Source organism: Stegostoma tigrinum, chromosome 7 (assembly GCF_030684315.1).
Source record: "Stegostoma tigrinum isolate sSteTig4 chromosome 7, sSteTig4.hap1, whole genome shotgun sequence".
In the NCBI taxonomy this organism is placed as follows: domain Eukaryota; kingdom Metazoa; phylum Chordata; class Chondrichthyes; order Orectolobiformes; family Stegostomatidae; genus Stegostoma; species Stegostoma tigrinum.
Window position 1 is genome coordinate 29657545 of NC_081360.1, and position 20296 is coordinate 29677840.

Genomic DNA, 20296 nt, shown 5'->3' on the forward strand with positions numbered 1-20296 from the left:
ATGAGATCATTTCTGCCAAATACTTGGGAATCTCCTTGACTTTGTGCCAGATTTAAACTAACAGCTGGAAAGGAGTAATCCGTACCACTAGGGATGCACAGATCTTTCTGCAAAGCTTTCTTTGAGGTCAGTGGCGAGAGTTACCGCTTTGCTACTGACAGTAAAATGATCTGTATTGCTTTACATTGTTGATATACATATGTCAGGGTTTACTACAGAACGTTTAACAGATCAGAGAGAGAGAGAGAATACTTGGCCCTTGTTGTGTCCAGTGCATGTAACCTATTCAGTTCATTCTCCCTGTTTCAAAACTGTACTGTCTTTACCCTATCCTACTGTTCTTTTTCACTATTTTCACTGTTCCTTTCCATTTATTTGTGTGTGTCAACTGTTTATTGGCTCATTCTTTTCTACAATTAAAATTTCTGGAGATTCCTTTAATCAGCTTTGATATTTTGGACACAACTTTTTTGGAAAAGTTTGTTAAAGCATCGGACAAAGAGAAAAAGAGTGAGAAACACATTAAGCTAACCAAGATAGCAAGAACCGCCAATGCTGGAGTCAGGGATAACACAGTGTGGAGCTGGAGGAACACAGCAGGCCAGGCGGAACCAGCAGAGCAGGAAAGCTGACATTTCGGGTCCTGATCAAAATGCTGCCTGGCCTGCTGTGTTCCTCCAGGTCCACACTGTGCTACCTCTTAAGCTAGCCAAACATGCTTAAAGGGAATTGGTTTGGGACGACAAATCAAGCTGCTGTCAGGTCGCCATTATTTTTAAGAGGCAGCAACTTGAAAATAGGCTTAACTGTATGAAAATCATGAACAGAACTGATTTAAAGGGGACTTAGCCAAATTCTACCTGAATAAAGTGAGGGTAAAGGTAGTGCACAAGCCCCAGGAAACAACAGAATGGTATTGCTGATGAAGAAGTCACTTACTCCATAATTTCCTTATGATTTGTGCATTCCTGTGCTATAATGGCTCCATAACAATGTGCAAATGTGCATGTCACTTGGCAAATGTGGACTATTTCTCTTGAAATCATGGTTGCTCATTTTGGGGTTATCTTTTCTAATTTGATGAAAGTCTTACCAAGCATGAAGAGGATCTCCACAAAGATGTCACTCACACTAGGAGGATTTCTTGAAGCAGCAGAATGGTCATCTCTGCTGATGCTGAAGCAGACGTTGTATGGAACAGTGACTGCAACGTAAAATGTTGCCAAGAGGATCAGCCAGTCCCATCCAGCTTTGAAGGTGCCGTAATGAAGTAGAATGAACCTGGATTTCTGAATAGCTGCAACTTTGTATTCTGGAAGTGCTGGTTTCTCTCCAAAGACATTCTGTGTAAAACAAGTAAAGAGAAAGAGTGTTCTGTGTACTGTTGGAACTATCTCCAAAAATGCTTTACAAAACAAACATTCAGAATGCAATAAATATGCCTCAAAGTGACTTAATAGCTGAGGCAATTCCAATCAAGCACAAACTATAGACAAATAAAGATCATTTTCATGGGAACAACTTGAAAACAAAATGGCAAAGTCTTACTCTAGAAACATTGTTGACCACTGCAATTTGAACACAATGAACGATCACAGAATAGAATGTGGCATATGCGGAGGGCAAAGTTTGTGAATGGAGGAATTCAGTGCTTTGGGGGAATAAAATCCTACCTTCTGTCTCCAAAACTTAAAGTGATTATTGTAAGCTTGAGGCCGTAAATATTTAAATTTTATTCATTTTTGTTTTAGTCCAAGTTATTATACAGAAATAAAAACAAGCTACTACCAGTTAAAAAAAATTGAAATATGACAGAAAGAGTTGTGTGTCTAGTCTGCAAACTTTGAATTTTGTGGACAGTGAGACTTTCTAGGAAAAACATCTGTCGTATTTATATTTGTCAAGTATCTCTATGGCACAACGTGAAATTGAAGGCAAATTATTGACCTGGTTAGGAACTTGGCTAAACAGCAGAAGACAGAGCATAGGGACAATGGACAGGAACATTCATTGGGATAAAGTTTCCAGTAGTATCATGGAAAGCACCGAGTTGGGAAACTACTTATTGACCATTTTTATCCGAATTTAGGACAGTCAATGGAAGCATAAAGCTACAAACGTATTATCGGATGAAGTGAAATGATCTCCAATGGAATTCAATATAGGAAAATATGAATACATCAAACAGAGAAGACCCAGAGCAACATGGGTGTCTGGGTACACAGAACTAAATTGTCATGAACGAGCACAAGAAATAATCAAAAAGTCTAATGGAATACTACCCTTTTTAATCTAGAGGATTAAAAAAGGCAGTAAAAGCCATGCTTCTGGTACCTAAAGCCTTGCCTACAGCTATGTAAGTAGTTCTGCGCATCCTTACCTAGTATGGAGATTTTGGCCTTGATGCTGGTGCAGAATGACACTCTAGCACTCTAAGTGTCAAATTACGAGGAGAGGTGACACAAACTAGGGCAGTATTCGCTGGAACTTTGGATATGAAGAGATGATTTGATTGTACTTTTTGAAAAATTAAGAGGAAATTGTTGCCACCTACACAAGGTTGTGAATTTACGCCATGGGTCCTCATGTGACTCTGCTACTGATTCTTGGCCTCACAGATCTTTGGGTACATTGGGCATGGTGTCCGACAAAATGGGAGCCAGAGTGCCAGGGTTTGCTTCTCTTTCTTTCCTTTCCTGCCTCATCACTAAGATGTTGTAACTAAAAGTCTGACAAAACTTGAGGGGCAACTTGATACCATTTTGAATGATTGGTAGCCATCTCCTCCCAGTTGCTAGCAGTAGTGTTACCATGCACCAAAAAGAATTTCAGAATGCCCATCTGAAACATTTTCTTTGTCCCCTCCTGGAATGTTTTCTATTTGAGAGTTGAAAGAACAGGGCAAAACACAATTTTTTTTTGGCCATACAAATACATTGTCAAATCCATCAGTGCAGGTTTTGCAGGAGTTATGCAGAGCTGCCTTCAGGTAGGACGCCAGCATTTGTTCAACAGAGCTTCCCGTTGAATTCAGGTGATGAGCCAGAGGTATTGCTGACGGAAGATTTCTTACATGTTGCTGAGACACTCTAGGTTTCAGTTTGATACAGGAGTCTGGCAGTGGCGACAACACTGTCCACTGCAATTGTTGAGGTTATTGTTGTCAAACACTTGCTGTTGTAATTTGTGTTGGTGCAGCTAATTCACTGCTGCATCTCCTTATCAATGGTGACCTAGTGAGACAGCCGGTTGCCAAGCTATTCAAGGTGCTCAACATATTCCAGATTCTCTCCTTCAATACATGCTAGAAGTGGAATATTTGGCTGGCCAGGTCCTGGGTTGATACCTGACTTTTGCTAAGACAACATTCAAGGATAGACTGAGTCTCTCATATGCAGAATTGAAATGATCTAAGGCGGACAGGGTCACCTTAGTCACTGAGTTCTGTGTGAAAAGGTCCACAGGTGATGTGCCACCTATTAAGACACTCGGAAGGGCAATTAATAGCCACTTAAGGAGTTTAACTCATCATCTCCTCGATTGCATGTCTTCCTGACTAGTTTTTCAAGTGGGAAGCAAGGGTGGTCTGCCTGCCAGATTGTGGTGGGGGTAATATGGAGGCATGGATGAGAAAAGCATGGGGTAACATCTCCCAAGTCTGCTTTTGCCTGTCCTGTCTCAAACGTCCCCTCTCCCATGTCTCCACCCCACAAGAAGAGTGTAGAAGTTGTCTACTTTCTCACCATTGGATTCCCCAAGGAGTATGCCTCAACTGGGAATCTTTATGATGCAATAGCTGCTGACCACTAAATTTGCTGGCAGCTTCTGGTAAACTGGGAACACCAGATCTGAAACATATCACGAAAATTGCCAATGCTCTTCCTGTCGGCTCCTAAAGACTGAACTGACATGCAACATGTGAAGTTTTCTCATTGGAGGGTTAATCAGCTCCTAACACATTCATCCTGACACTTTAAACAATATTGAAATACCTTGTCCCATGTTTCTGGTTCGGACAAAACTGCTAGCTGATCTTTGGCCAAATAACATTCATGTTATCATTGGTATCAATGAACGGTTCACAAGGTTGGGATGGGTTGTATTCTTGGCTTTTATCTAATGACTCATTCTCAAAAAGATCTATTAACAAAAAGGAAAATGAATGAATTGGAGGCACTCTCATGATGTGTAAATTGCCAGGAGCAGTGATAGATAGAATGCTGTCTGAATGTCAAAATTTGAAAATGATCTTCTCAAAGAATTTATACTTTGATTCAGCCGTTCAGCCAATTTGCAATCAATGACTGCCGCAATGGAAATGATTGGTGTATATTCAAGTTTATAGATAACACTAAGTTACGATGCACAGTAAGTCATGCAGATGGGACCAGAAAGTTATAAAGGGACAAATCTAGATTGAAGATATGGCACCATAGTGATCATGTTACTACCCTAGTGATCTGGAGGCTAGGAGGGATGATCTGGAGACAAGAGTTCAAATCTCACCCATGACACCTGCGATTTAAACCTAATTAATTGACCATGAAACTATCAGATTATAATAAAAATCCTGCTGATTCACCTCCTTTATAGGCAAAATCTGTTATCTTTACCTGACTCCAGATCCATAGCAATTACTTGCTCTGACCTACATGTGACTCCAGGCCCACAACAATCTGGTTGACTCTTAACTGTCCTCTCAAATGGCTGAACATGCTACTATGTTGCCTTGGGATGGCCAATAACTGCTGATATAATTACAACATTCAGTATTTGGATAAAAAGGTAAGCAAATTGTGGGAAATGCAATTCAATATGAAAAAGCTATGAGACATTTCATCATAGATGCAAGAAAGACAAATCAGCATAGTTCCTTAATGGTGATAAACTGGGAGCTGTGGAGGTTTAAGTTATTTAACCATCCACGGACAGAGCTAAACAAAATCAAGTGCACAGGCAAAGAGATTTTGAGTCCAGTGGAATGATGTCCTTTATCTCAAGGAGGCTGGGATACAGAACTAAGAGAGTTATGAGAGTTCAGCTATACATAACCTTGGTTAGAATATTTCAGGAATGCTGTGTTCAGATTCAGGCACCAACCCTCACTGAAGATGTGGAAGAAAAACAGCACAATAATTGTCAGAATAATATTAAGATTAGGTCATATGGGCAGCTTGCCTAAACCTGGTTGTATGCCTTTGTGTTTAGAAAATTCAAGGAGATCTCATTAGGGCCTTGTGTTGAAGGTTCATCATATATCCTCATTATTTGGGAACCTGGGTTCTAAAGTGGAGGAATATTGGATTTTAGTCTTCTGATCTGCACAGATCTGACTTGTTTCTTTTTAAGAAGGCCAGAAAATTATTATGAACATGGAGCTCAAACCTATATTTAAAAGAAGTTGAGTGATTTTGGCGAAATAAATAACCATAAATTTAGTTCGGGTGCTTGCTGGCTTCACTGTTATGGCCCTCAAACAGACAGACAGAGAGAGAGAGAGAGAAAGGGTCCGAAATGGGTTCACGCAGGGAGAAGGAACTTAACAGCAGAAGTATTGTTATCAGCACTGTATAAGCAGTCAGTGTTCAGAAGAGCCTTCAGTTACTTAGATGTCATTGAGAAGGAAGCTCTTAAAGCAGAAGGTTTGAGGGTGACAGTGAGGAAGACATCTTACAATGCTGTTGAAGATGAGCATTTGGGGAATCCATGCTGACTAATAGTGAGCTGAGTTAGCAGTTTGTTTTAAGGATCTTGAGGGATAGATTAAACAGAAGAAAAGAGCATCTAATGAATGTGTGACGATTTGCCGAACAGAAACTGAACACAGTTGAGCAAGAAGCTTTAGTGTGAAAATTAGGTTGACTCTTCACTAATGTTTAACTGTCTTTTGCTGAGGTGAAAGGAATAAATCTTCCTTTCTGAAGTTTGTAATGAGGTCATTTCAACCGTTATATCTAATATAATATAGTTTGCAATTTTTTCTTTGGTTATCAACTTTGATCTTTTTAGCTAAAAGTGTTTTGATAGCCTCTTGTGAATATGTTCACTGACTGCACTCCACAGTAAATAAAAGGGAAAATAAAATGCATTGTCCATCAAATCAGGTTTCACTCTGGGATCTAACCAGTACTGTTTTCAGCTGGGATCGTAACTATTTCCAAAATGATAAAGCAATTTGGTGAGGGAGGTACAGAGAGTGAGAGGTCTAGAAACAGGCACTACAATCTTAAAGTTAGAGTGCAACCCTGTGAGAGTGAAATCAGAAAGAAGTTTGTGTATTAATGGTAGAGGGCATCTGAAATTCTCAGCCTTGCAAATCTGTGGAAAGAAGTTTGATTGGAATGTTCAAGACTGATAACAACAGCTTTTTTGGTTAGATTAAGATATCAAGTTATGCCCCAGTTATGCCTGTCTCTTTGTGGGGTATATAGAACGTTCCTTGTTCCAGTCCTATTCCAGCCTCTAACCCACAACTATTTTTCTGATATTCGATGATATCATCAGTCCTGCTTCCTTCTCTCATCTGGAATTGTTAAGGTTTATCAAAATTACTTCTAATTTCTACCCCGTTCTCACCTTAACTTGATCCATCTCTGTTTCCATTTCTGGGTATAGCTTGGCCACCAATATTCACTATAAACCAACTCACTCCTACAGCTACCTGGGCCATACATTCTCACACCCTGCCTCCTACAAAGACTCTATTCCATTCTCCCAGTTCCTTCATCTCCGTCACATCTCTTCTGATGATGTCAGCTCCAACAAGGGAGACTCCAAATGTCCACATTCTTTCTCAACCGAGGCATCCCCAGCACCATAGTTGACAGGGCCTACAGATGGGTTCGATTTATCTCCGACACTTCAGCCCTCACTCCCTTTCTTCCTTCCCACAACAGTGATAGGGTCCCTTGCTCCTGATTTACCACTCCACCAGCATCCACATCCAGAGGATGATTTTTTTTCATTCACAGGATGATGGTGTCGCTGGATAGGCAGCATTTATTGCCCATCCCTAATTACCCGGTGGGCAGTTGAAAGTCAGCCACAATGTGTGGGTCTAGAGTCACTTATAGGTCAGACCAGGTAAAGATGGCATTTTCCTTCCTATTTCTAATTAGCTGCCATCTCTGCCACCTCCAGCACAACCCTACCACCTGACACACTTTTCCCTTCCCTCCCTGTTGGCCTTCCATGAGGACCATTCCCTCTGGGTCATCCTGGTTCACTCCTCTTTCAATTCCAACACCGTTCCCCTCCCCCCATAGCTCCACGGCACCTTCCACTGAAACCACAGAAGTTGTAAAACCTGCCCATTTACTTCCTCCCTCCCTCAGTCACCAAGGGCCCATATGCACCTTCCAGGTGAAGTACCACTTTACAAGCACTTCATTCAATACAAGGGTCTGCATGGTAGACTAATTAGTAAAGTTAGACCTCATGGGATTCAGGGAGAGCTTGCCAAGTCAATACAAGACTGGCTTGATGGTAGGAGATAGACAGTGATGGTGGAGGGCTGTTTTCAGACTGGAGGCCTGTGAGCAGCAGTGTTCCACAGGGATTGGTACTGGGTCCATTTTTGTTTTATATTTATATAAACTATTTGGATGAGATTTTAGGAGGTATGGTTAGTAAGTTTGTGGACAACACCAAAATTGGTGGTTTAGTGGACAATGAAGAAGGTTATCTAAGATTATGAAGAGATCTTGATCAATTGGGTCAATGGGCAGAGAAGTGACAGATGGAGTGTAATTTGGATAAATGTGAGGTTTTGCTTTTTGGCAAAACAAACAAGGGCAGGACTTACACGATAAACGGTAGCACCCTGGGTGGCATTGTAAAACAGTGACCTAGGGGTTCAGGTACATACTTCTTTGAAGTTTACATCACATGTAGACAGGGTGTTTAAGAAGGCGTTCAGCACACTTGCCGTCATTGCTCACAGCTTTGAGACTGGAGCTGGGATGTCACGTTAAGGTAACGCAAGATGTTGGTGAGGCCTCTTCTAGAATTCTGTGTACAGTTTTGGTTCACCCTGCTATAGGAAGGATATTATTAAATTGGAGAAGGTTCTGAAAAAAAATTTCTGGGATGTAGCTGGGAATGGAGGGTTTGTGTTGTAAAGATAGGCTGGGACTTCTTTCAGAGGAGTGCAGGAGGTTGAGGGGTGACCTTATAGAAGTTAATAAAATCGTGAGGGTTATAGATAAGTTGAATAGCAAGCATCTTTTCCCTAAGGTGGGGGATTTCAAGGCTAGGGGGCATATGTTTAAGGTGAGATGAGAAAGATTCAAAAAGGAGAAAGGGCAACTTGTTTTTACACAGAGAGTGGTTCGTATGTGGAATGAACTGACAAAGGAAGTGGTGGATACAGTTACAGTTACAACATTTAAAAGACATTTGGATAAGTATGTGAACAGGAAAGGTTTGGAGGGGTATGGGCCAAATGCAGGCAAGTGGGACTAGAGATGACAAGCTGTAGAGCTGGATGAACACAGCAGGCCAAGCACAGAGGAGCAGGAAAGCTGACATTTCAGGCCTAGACCCTTCGTCAGAAGTCTAATTTGTTTAGGGAACATGGTCAACATGGACTAGTTAGACTGAAGGCTCTGTTTCTACACCGTATGTCTCTATGACTCAATATCTCAGACTCTCGTCTACTGCAAACACTGCTCACAATATGGTTTCCTGTACACTGGGAAAACAAAGCGTAGACCGCACCTACGTTCTTATTGCAAAAAAGATCCTGAACTTCCAGTTGCCTGCCACTCCAACCCACTAGCTTGTCCCCTGGCAAACATCTCTGTCTCAGGCTTACTGCAGTGCTCCAGCGAAGCTCAGCACAAGCTGTAAATACAGCACCTCATTTTCCAATTGGGAACTCTACAGCCTTCCGGACTCAATTTCAAGTTCAACAGTTTTAGGGCTTGAGGCAGCTTCTCCCATGTCCTTACTTCAAGCCCCCACACAATAGGCCTTGTTATCCTATCAGGATAGAGACAAAAAAAACTGCAGATGCTGAAACCCAAGGTAGACAAACAGGAAACTGGAAAAACACAGCAAGAGGGGGGATGTCAACATTTTGGATATTACTTGAAGAAGGCCAATACCCGAAACACTGATTTCTCCTCTCTTCCAGGTACTGCCTGGCTTGCTGTGTTCTTCCAGCCTGCTGTTGGTCTACCTTCTTATCACATTGTCTGCCATTATTACCGACAACCCATTGTTAGTCACTAACAGTCCCCGTTAATAGGTATTCATCATCCCAGCCCAACTATTATTGACTCCTTTGTCTATCCAGTTGTTCTTTTCTTTCTCTAGGCTGTACCTCCACCTATCATTTACTCCTTACCCCCTCCCACCCCACCCTATCATCTGCATAAATACAAGCCTTTTCCTAGCTACCTCCAGTTCTGAACAAAAGGTCAGTGGACCCGAAACATCAACTCTCATTTCTCTCCACAGGTGCTGCCAAACCTGTTGAGTTTTTAATGGGTTTATGACTTACTAGCCAAGAAAATAAGATAATAATAAAAATAATAAATGACATCAGATACATAGACAAACACAAGTATTAAGCATTAAGAGGAGACCTTGTCTAGTATGAAGGGAAGTTCAAGAAAGCGCAATTTATTATTTTTAAAAAGCAGCTGTTTAATCCTCAGCAGTGTGAAATCTGTAAGTATATTTGAGTTCTATTTTATCACTGGCTTCGATTTTTCGAGTGGAAATGAAGGGGAGAGGGAGAGAGAATATATCTTCTAGGCTCTGCTATTACGAATTAATTTTCTTTCTCTCCCTGTTTTTTGTTAAGTAGCTACTGAAATGTGGCTTATCATGTATTCTGGAATTTTATTTGATTGTCTTTCCAAGCTGGATATTTCCAGACAATCTTTCTGTGTCCAATGTGCACAACTTCAGGTACAAGTGTAAATTAAGTCAGGAGTTGCAGGATTCTTGATACCTGACTCAGTTGATTAGTTTAGCTGCTCACGTTCATTTTACACGGATTTTCTGAATATACCCTAATCAGTGGTAAGGTTATTGCTGCAGACATTTTGGGTCCCCTTTCTTCCTTCTTTAAAACCATTCCTGTCCACAGAAGTCTCCGATATTAAAATTAGACTTGCCAAAAGATTAGAATTCCAACAGACAACAAAACAAGGAAAGATAATCGCAGGAATAGAAAGTAGAGCAAGAGAAAATATCAGGAAAGTGAGTTCCAGCTAAGACAGCTCAAGCTGAGAAAGGTTCCCATGATGGAAACACACATAACCTGTGTTTAAGGGCTGAAATACTCAAGTTCCCACATTTAGTCCCAAAGTTTAATAAGGAAGCGATGGATGCCTTTTTCATTTCACAGCCATTAAAATGGCTAGTCCAACAGCGGACTTTGCTGTTACAATGCAGGCTGACAGGGAAAGCTCACAAAGTTTACACTGTCTTGCCTGAAGAGAGTACAAGTGACTGTGAGGCAGCAATACACAGATATCTCAAGTGCAAACATGTTAGTGCCTGATGTATATGGCAAAAATTCTGTACAGGACGCTATTGCCTGATCTGAAGTATCTGGAATTTGAATATCTTAAGCAGCTTGCATCTGATTAGGAGTAAAAGCACTTAAAATTGAGGCAACTTGTGAAAGTCTTTGTGAGGTCATTTTTCTTGAGGAGTTCAATACCCAAATAGTCTTCCCAATCTAGATGCGTGCTGAAGATGTGAATATTCTATATGCCTTTTCCAGATGTGTTCTGTTCTGTTTCTCTTGCAGAGGGATTTTGTCACAGTAGTGCAGAAGTGTCTCCTCTTGGCAGGCAGTTTGTAAATCATTTCTCCTGGAGCATTTTGTTTTAAGAGTAAGACAAAAGAATCATGAGTGGGTAGGGTCAGGCTGACCAGACCCTGCTAGACTGAAGACTAGACAGAGAGTTTTTTCCTGGAAATCAAAATGGGCAAAGGTTTTTTTTCCCACTGGACTGGAGAGAGACAGCTCATGAGAATAATAATGGTTTTGCAGCATTGCATTTAGCCGAACAGTGTGTTTACAGGATGCTGTCTATATTGGAATAGCTCATGATTAGTGGTTATATAATACATTGTATTTTCATGTCATCTGTGAGTTTACTGATCAAACCTCATACATTCTTAGGTAGATCATTAGTGTACAATACAAACAGCAAGTGGCCCAGTGTTGAACCCTGTGGCACGCTACTGGAAATAGGCTTCTGGTGACAATACAACCTTCAAATGTCACCCTCTGCCTCATGTCACTAAGTCAATTTTGGATCCAATTTGCCAAATTGCCCTGGGTCCCATGGGTTCTTAACTTCTTCACCAGTCTCTTGGGCGAGACCTTCCTGAAGTCTACATTGCACTATCCACATCGAATCATCTAGTCACCTCCTTGAAAAATCCGATCAAACCCGTCAAACATGACCTCCCCAATCTATCAATTTAGAAGTGTTTGTTGAGGAATATCAATGTCAACTCAATCCTACACTGCACAAGTTTTTAATTTTAGAATATTTGATATCAAAATTATGTATATATAACAGTGAGTCATATAATTTCACATAAAAAGACTGACAGTCCTGCGTTCTGACCTATAGGCCAAGGTAGGACTTCCTGTCCATATCTTTCATGACCTGAGCAGCTTTCTTTTTGTAAAAAAAAGTGCTGTTTTTTTCTGAGCCTGTGTTTTAACATCTGCTTACCGGACAGACCATGAAGAAGCAACCAGCAATTGTATTATCTTTTACTGCCTCTGTTCACCAATGTTCTTGAAATTTGAAACTCTTCCCTCAAAAAGCAATTTATGCTAAAGCAATTGTTAATATTAAAAGTGTGATCAATATTTTTATTTCTGAGCTAAAGATCAAAACAGATACGATGGACACGATGTGCTAAATATCTTCCTTCTGTGCTGGACCCATTCAATGGGGAAAAACTGAGTAGATGAAGAAAGGTCACAGGCCAGCCATGATGAGAGGCATGGTAGTCTCTGTGTGGCATATTCCTCCTCCTATGTTTCAATGATAGCATTTCTCCAGATTATCTATTGGGACCGCTGGGGATAACATTAATCCTCCCCTTGCTCTCCCCACCCTAGATTAGCAGGTCAGAGCCCCCATCATATCTACATCTCTGATACGTCAATCATGATGTGCGCACACATCCACATGAAATCAGAGGTTCGAAGGGGGAAATTAATTCTTTCCAAACAAAAAGTACCGCAGTTGAAACATCTCCATTTAGCATAGCATTCAAAGGTAAATTGACATTAAACTTCAATTAACAGCATTCAAGAGAGACTTCTGACACCAGGAGGCCTGCTTTAAAATCTAAACCGGATCAAGGATAATTATTTTTATCATTTCTTAATGAGAAGTGAGTAATGTTGTCAAGGTTACATTAATTGCCTGTTATGTTCAGGAGTCTTTTAACCATTTTCTCTATAAATAATTTGCAAAAAAGAGTTACTTTGATGTCAGGTCTTTAAAAGGAATGTTTATCCTTCCAGGTTTAAAATAAGTCACTCTGGCAATGGATGGTTGATAAGCTAAAGAGAATTTATTTACACATAAAGTAAATTACAGATGGTTTATTTACAACTATTCAGATAATTGAATGAATCATCTGTCTTGTTGGAAAATGGTTGATTTCTGACTTTCTATGAAGTGCGAGTTAAGGCAGAAAGGCTATCATTCTGTAGTTTGCAATCTAAGTGCACCTTGGAGAAATACAATTTAACTTTAATTTACTGGCTGTCTTGCTGCAGCCAAATGACCTGTAGCTCTGCTCAAGTGCCTCAGTGTGTAATCTGTGACAGCCATTAAACACATTACTTGAGACATGGAGTCAAGAAAGGTGTAGCTGAAAGTGTGTGGAATTCCAGTGCTGTAAGAGGATCAGCTACTGAAAGAAATGCTTGGAAGAAGAAAAAAAATTAAAAGGTAGCAATCTGCAACTCTAAATTACTGGATGAGCCAAAATGATCAGCCAGTTTCCATTCTCTGCTGCTGTGGAAATGAAAGGAAACATGATGCAGAATTGGAGTTCCTGCTCTGAGCGGCAAAAGTATGAAATAGCTACAGAATTCATTTAAAAGCCTGAGCAAATAAGACCAGTCAGCTTGCTACAATGCTGGAGAAAGAGTGCCACAAGCTTTCCTGAGGAGCAGAAAAGCCAGATGGCAGAGATTTGAGGGGCTTTGGACCTCATGTTAATGTTACTTATGAATAGGGCTGCACAATGACTCTGTGGTTAGCACTGCTGCCTCACAGCACCATGGATCTGGGATTGTTTCCACCCTTGGTCAACTGTCTTTGTGGAGTTTGCACATTCTCCCCATGTCTGCATTGGTTTCCTCTGGGTGCTCGGTTTCTTCCCATCATCCAAAGATGTGGGACTTAGGTGGATTGGCCATGCTAAATTGTCCTGTAGTATTCAGGATTGTGCACACTAGGTGGCTTAGCAATGGGAAATGTAGGGTTCACATGGATAGGCTAGGTGGGGGTGGGTCTGGGTGGGATGCTGTTTGGAGGGTCAGTGTGGACTTGATGGGCCGACAGAATGGTTTGTGACAGCTGGAGTGATGTCTGCAGTTGGAGAACTACAAGTGAATGGGAAGTGTCAGTTAGACTTCATGCCATATCATGAGCTTCACAGATCTGAGCAATTTGGTTCAAGGTGGTGAGCCAAAAGTGAAGCCCTCAAAAGTAAGGGTGAAGATTTATGATGGAATGGTACTCAACCCAAGAGGAAACAAAAAGCTGAGAGCCCAATGCAATGTGAAGAAGGAAGATTTGGAGTTCCTGATAGCTGACGCTAAGCAAAATCCACTCATGTTAACTGAAGCAAGTCTATATCTTGGACTTGTAACTTAGACCAGAAGAGATCTGAAGCATTTCATAGGCCATTAAATGCCTTTGATTGAAGATATCCTAAAACACTATAAAGATATTTTTATAGATCTTTTATGTCTTCCTGGTAAATATCTACTCAAAGTAAATGATAGTGTGAGACCAACTCAGCATCTGCAATTGAACAAGCCTAGGGAAGGCAATGGCCCATTGGTATTATCCGTATTAATCCAAAAACTCAGCAAATGTTCTGGGGATAACACGGTATGAAGCTGGATGAACACAGCAGGCCAGGCAGCATCAGAAGAGCAGGAAAGCTTGACCTTTCGGGTTGGGGCCCTTCTTCAGAAATGTTCTGGGGACCTGGGTTTCGATCCACATAGTGAATGGTGAAATTTGAATTCAAAAGAAAAGATAATTCTGGAATTTAAGAGTCTAATGTTGATCACTGTTGATTGTCAGAAAAATCCATCGGGTTCACTAACGTTGTTTAGGGAAGGAAACTGCCATCCTTACACTGGTCTATCCGATATGTGACTCCAGACCCACAGCAATGTGGTTGAATCTGTACTGCCCTTTGGGCAATTACGGATGGGCAATAAATGCTGGCCTAGCCAATAATGCCCACAGCCCACGAATGAATTAAAAAAAACAAAAGAAGTACAAACAGGGAAGCAAATGCACATTGCAGACAGCCTGTAAAGTGTAGCACTCTCTATAAAGGAAGTTGTGAATGTGAAACCTTCCACATTTAATGAGAAGTATCAGCCTGATATCTGCTGGAGGACATCAATTCAGCAGAAACAATGAACTTGAAAGACAAGCATCTTGCTCAAGTCAAGCAAACAATGCAACATGATGGAACTCTTCAAATGCCGCAGGTAGCATGATAAAAAAGATAGCCTAAAAGCACTGAGGACATATCTGTTACAAAAGAGAATATTAGTCATACAGAGATAAAGCAATAGTCTAAAAGGTTGTACAAAACTATTAGAAACATTCTTAAGAAGATGAGAAAAGAGCAGCTGGAGCACATTGGTGCAAGCTATCAAGAAATTGAGTGTAGTCTGAGCAAGGTAAGAGAAATGCTCACTTGGTCAAGTCTGAACAATGATTAAGGACTGCCTGAGCCAGAGTATTGCTTATGACAACTGCCAAACTAAACAAGCTGAAGAGCTGTTTTGTATGTACTCTCAGACAAACTATCACTGAAACTGGGGGTAGGCCTCTTCACTCCTGCACTCTTGTCACCGTTGATTACTATTCTGACTACCTGGGATTTAAACTAGCTGACTAATGATGAGATTATAGAATGTTTGAAAGCAAACAAGTTTTTTTGTGGCATTTTGGACACTGTGATAAGTTACAATGGTCCACAATCTGAATGAAGAACTCAAGTTGTCAAAAAGAATGGGAAGATTGGACAGTATTCACCATTTTTGCATAGTCTCCACTCGAATGAAAATGGTGAAGTGGCAATGAAAATTGCAAAAGGTGGTTAGCACTGTTTCCTCAGAGCGCCAGGGGCCTGGGTTTGATATTAGCCTCAGGTGAATGTCTGTGTGAGGTTTGCATGTTCTCTCCGTGTTCCCGTGGGCTTCCTCCAGATGCTCCAGTTTCCTCCCACAGTCCAAAGATGTATAAAAACAGAAATTGCTGGAAAAGCTGTGTAAAACCTACAAAAATGAATAAGTTAGTTGGACTGGTCATAGAAAATGCTGGATTACAGGGTAGGGCGATGGGTCTGGGTGGGATACTGTTTGGAGCATTTGTGTGGACTTGACTGGCCAAATGGTCTGCTTCCACACTGTAGTGATTCTACAATTATAAATAAATTGAATTAATTCAGCGCAGACACGCGCAAAGCAGCCCTTGAGTGGATAAATAAACATTCCAGTCGGAAGACTAACATCATTGCTGTACCCACACTACTTATTCCAGAATGCAAAAAAAGACAAATGCTGGAAATAGGAACAGATGAGAGTGACAATATCAAGGTGAAAACCAAAATTCATTTTAATAACTTCAAACAAAAAATGCTGGAGATCACAAGCTAATGTTCTGAGGTTAGATGAGTCTTCTTGCTTTCTCTCCACAGATGCCACCTGACCTGCTGTGATCACCAGCATTTTTTGTTTTCAGTTCAGATTCGCGGCAGAGTAGAACTCTCCAACTGGATCCCCTCTGTTCCTTCTGTTTCCTTCTCTTTTTATCTTTCCTTCCCCCTTTGGTCTCTCGGTGGCTCTCAGCCTGGTGGCAGGTCCCAGCCTGGTCTTTTGGCGGCATGGTGTACACTGGCCTGATTTCTCTATAGCTCATGGCAGTGCCTTGGCTCAATGTGCGAGTGGATCCGGCCTGGGCATGTTTGCAAGGCACCGTGGGAAACTGGACATGTGGCTGTTTTATTGGCGACAGTATCAAGAACAGACAGCATAGCGAGCTAAGCGGTGGACTCATCAAAGACTGTTTTATTCTTATTTCCCTAATTTAAACTACTCATTTAAACTATTACCTATTTCTTTATTTTGCTACTATTTTATGAATTAATGGTTAACTTTAAGTCTCATTTCTCTTACTACATTGTACCTGAGCTTTTTTGGTATCTTTGTGCCTAAGATGGAACCATGTGTGGCAGCGTTATAATTTTTCACCGTACTCCTGTGCTTGAGCACATGTGGCAATAAAATCAAAATAAAAATAATCTGAATTAAAATAGTCTAAAATTTATAAAAAAAAATAGATTCCAGCTTCTGCAGTAACTTCCTCTGCCCCATCACTCTAATAAAACTACCCAAGTTATTTTCACAGCCGAGCACTGGAACATCAGTCAGGGTGCAAACATTCATTAGTCTCTACAATGGTCAACCCATATAGCAACTTGAGACCTGCGTGGAGCAACTGTCGCCACAATCATATGCTGTGAGCATGTATCACCAGATGTATCACTGCAATCACAGAAATCTATATATAACAAGAGAAGCTGTGCCTTCAGTGCAGGTACAGAAATAATTATGCTATCTGCATCAAGAACAGAATGGCCATCAGATGGAGCTTGGGTGGATCAGTCAGTAGAGTGTTCGACTTTTAATCTGAGGATCCAAGATTCAACTTTTTGTCTGGGTGCCGCTTTGGTCTGTTCATTTCCAACCATGATTAAAGAGGTCAGCTAGCTCAGTTGGCTGAACAGCTGGCTTGCAATGCAGAGTAATGCTGACAATAGGGTTCAATTCCTGCACAAGCTGAGGTTACCATTGAAGGGCTGTCTTTCTCAACTTCTCCTCTTGTCTGCTACTCATGATCTTCAATCCCCAAACCATGTTCAAAAATTTATCCCCTTCCACAACCAGGGTCTTTTAAAAGACGGATCATGCCAGCATCTATTTGAACAGATTCTCTTCCAGAACTTCAGTGCTGTGAATCTTGGTTCTTCACATAATAATTGTAACTTCACTTTCACCATCATTTACTACTTTTAGCTTTGGTATTGTTCTTTCCCGTAGGCTGCACTCCATCAAATTGTTGATTAAGGGCATTTGACATTGAGATATTTTCATTCTTTTTATTTCATTACAAGGCCTGTGTGCTTACACCATGAACTCAATCAAGTATCTCACTGTATTTATTTGTATACTGTTCCTGTTGAAGTCTGTAGTTATGTAGTAATGCAAACATATTTATCTTATCTGAATGTTATACTATAGGGAAGCCAGCTTAGATGGCTAGCGTTTGGTTTGATAATACTGTCACAGCAAGTTCCATTATGGCCCGGCTGAGGTAGACTTGAGTCTTGCCTCCTCACTCTGCCCGAGAGCGGAAGGCAGTAACAAACCAAAACGACAAACGCTGACAAAGAAAATAGGTCAAGATGAAATATTAGCAAACAATAAACCAACGACTCAACATGTTCAATGGCAATTTAAAAATAAAATAAGCAGTAAAAAAGATAGTTAAGAATAATAATGAAAAGGTTATACTACTGTCTATGAAGGTTATTGAATGTTTTCAAGTGGTTTCAAAGAGGATACCAACGACAGCTAAACTCTTATAGTAATCCCTTGTATTTTCTGTCAAAGTTTGCTTTAATTTAAAGAGGTTAATCTCTTCTGTAGAATCACAATGAGGCAAATTGAGACAAACCCCTGGAAAACAGAAAACTCAGAGGATAATTCAAGAGAGATAACAATTTCCGTGGAGTCCTTTTCTACACATTATCACAAAGAGTTTTATTTATGTTTTTCACATGGTTGTGAAGTTGGACAGATTGCACCTTTGCAGCTTGACATCCACTGAAAATATTTACTCTCAAACTGGGAAGTGTGAGATTGTTCTTCTCGAGATCGCTTGCCAGATTTTGAGTTTTCTGCTTCATTATTTGAATGCATGCATTATTAAAGAGAAAATTATAGTGGACCTAAATTAATTAGTAACAGATGCTGGTATCTAATAATACTTCAAACATCTAGGCTTCTTTACATTATTGGAAATTGAGTTTATCAAGCTGACACTTTTGGAGATGAGGTACATTGTATAATTAAATAACGGAACGGGATCATGATAGGTAACAATGGGCTGTTCCCATTCCTAAATTTTCCTCTTTTTGGATACAAAAAATTCAAACTTAAAATTGAGGCCGTCTCATTGCATGTTAATGTAACAAGTACTTTATTTTTGCCTCAGAGATAATGGGAACTGCAGATGCTGGAGAATCCGAGATAACAAGGTGTAGAGCTGCATGAACACAGCAGGCCCAGCAGCATCAGAGGAGCAGGAGAGGTTTACTTTTGACGTTTTGGTTCTGATCAACGGTCTAGGCCCGAAGCGTCAAAAGGAAAGCTTTCCTGCTGTTAAGATGCTGCTTGGCCTGCTGTGGTCATCCGGCTCCACATCTTGTTATCTCTTTTTTTTGCTTGTCTTGCTGCCTGCTGCTGTGCCCAATGATATATTGAAGGATAATGTGTAATGCCTTAAATCCCAAAGACACAAGGAATGCACTTTCTCCATTTGATTTTATCTTCAAATAAATCACAAACATATTCAGGCCAAACTCTGCAAAGCTAGTTTGGAACATTGAGGAATGACAGATATCTGAAGCATTTGCAGAACAAATGACAGCGTCTGTCCACATGTAGAATTGTATATAATATGTAAGGCAATTTATTTTATAGTATTCCAGTAGTGTTCTGGTAACACTGCCAGTAGCGTTATAAAGTTTCATAATTCTTATCAGTGCAGTACTAGTCCGTTCTACGAGAATCTATTAACACAAAGTTAGCAACTACTCTGAAATAGAAAAGAATGCTCAATACCATGACTGACTATAGTTATTTGAGATTTATTATCCACACTTGGTGGGCCTATTCCTTCTGTGATATGAACATGATAAATATTTCAGTTTACAAGCAGAAGTGTCGTGCCACATGAAGCGGTACTCCTAAATTCTGGATAGTGCACTCGCAGACCAGGACAACACTGTGACCGTAGTAACCTGATGCCGCAAAGGTTCGAGTTTTCTGCCTCTAAGATCAGTAACTCAGTAGTTCTCAAGCTATGTCCCAGGGATCAAAGGGTGGGGCGAGTGGAGGTGGTAGTGTCCATAGAGCCTTTCTGAGGTGTCTGCAAAACAACGTGATTATTGAGCAGGTACTGAACCTAATAGGAGAGCAAGCACCTAGGGTGTGACGGTCATGTCCTAAGTCACAGTGTTCTGGTTAAAAGCCGTGCATGAGTTAATATGTTACATGTTAACCAAGCCTGTAGCCTTCTGCACTGGTGCAGTTAGTCAAGGAGGTGGCACAGGAAATTAGTCACAGACCACTTTTCAGCCAGTCTCCCCAGTGATTTACCATGTTTAGAACAACAAATGTTATTTTAATTTAATGGGATTTTTACGAGTGTTTTGGGGGATGCATTCTGCAATTCCATCCATCTTCTCTAAGAAACAAGCGATGTTTGGAGTTAATTTAGAATGACTTATTTGTTGTTACCAAACATTGTATTAAGAATAGGCAAACTCTGCAGTGAGTAGTAGATACACCCATCTTACTGATATCTGCAAGTAAACACCTATTTTCTTAAAAGCATTGTTACAACGTATTCAACAGCAGCACTTTCATGGGCTCTATCTCGCGTTAAAATTTAGATGGGGTATCCAAAGTGTCATGCAAAGTGACAGCACCAGCCCAAAGTTTTAACCCATTAATGTACAAATGGTCAGTAGATTGCGGGAACTGCTAAAACACAAGTAAAATACCCACTGATAAGCCATATTGACTAGATATGTCCCAAGGTCTTATTCCTGGTTCTTGAGTTGAATGATCTCTGCCTGGGCAAGTCACAGGGAAAGAGGGGAAATTAGTAAGGATCCTCACCTCCAGTTTGCTGTACAATAAGTCACTTTCGTGAATGGATGCTGAATGAGCGCACAGTCAGGTTTAGCT

General features: G+C 40.6%; 1 protein-coding gene across 1 annotated transcript in view; it reads right to left on the bottom strand.

Annotated features, from left to right (window-relative positions):
• kcnh3 (potassium voltage-gated channel, subfamily H (eag-related), member 3) overlaps positions 1-20296 on the bottom strand; it is a 587271-nt gene that overhangs the window by 237429 nt on the left and 329546 nt on the right. The window contains exon 5 of the mRNA XM_048534608.2: positions 1094-1343. Coding sequence (XP_048390565.1) covers positions 1094-1343 — 250 coding nt within the window. The remainder of the gene's footprint in view (positions 1-1093; positions 1344-20296) is intronic.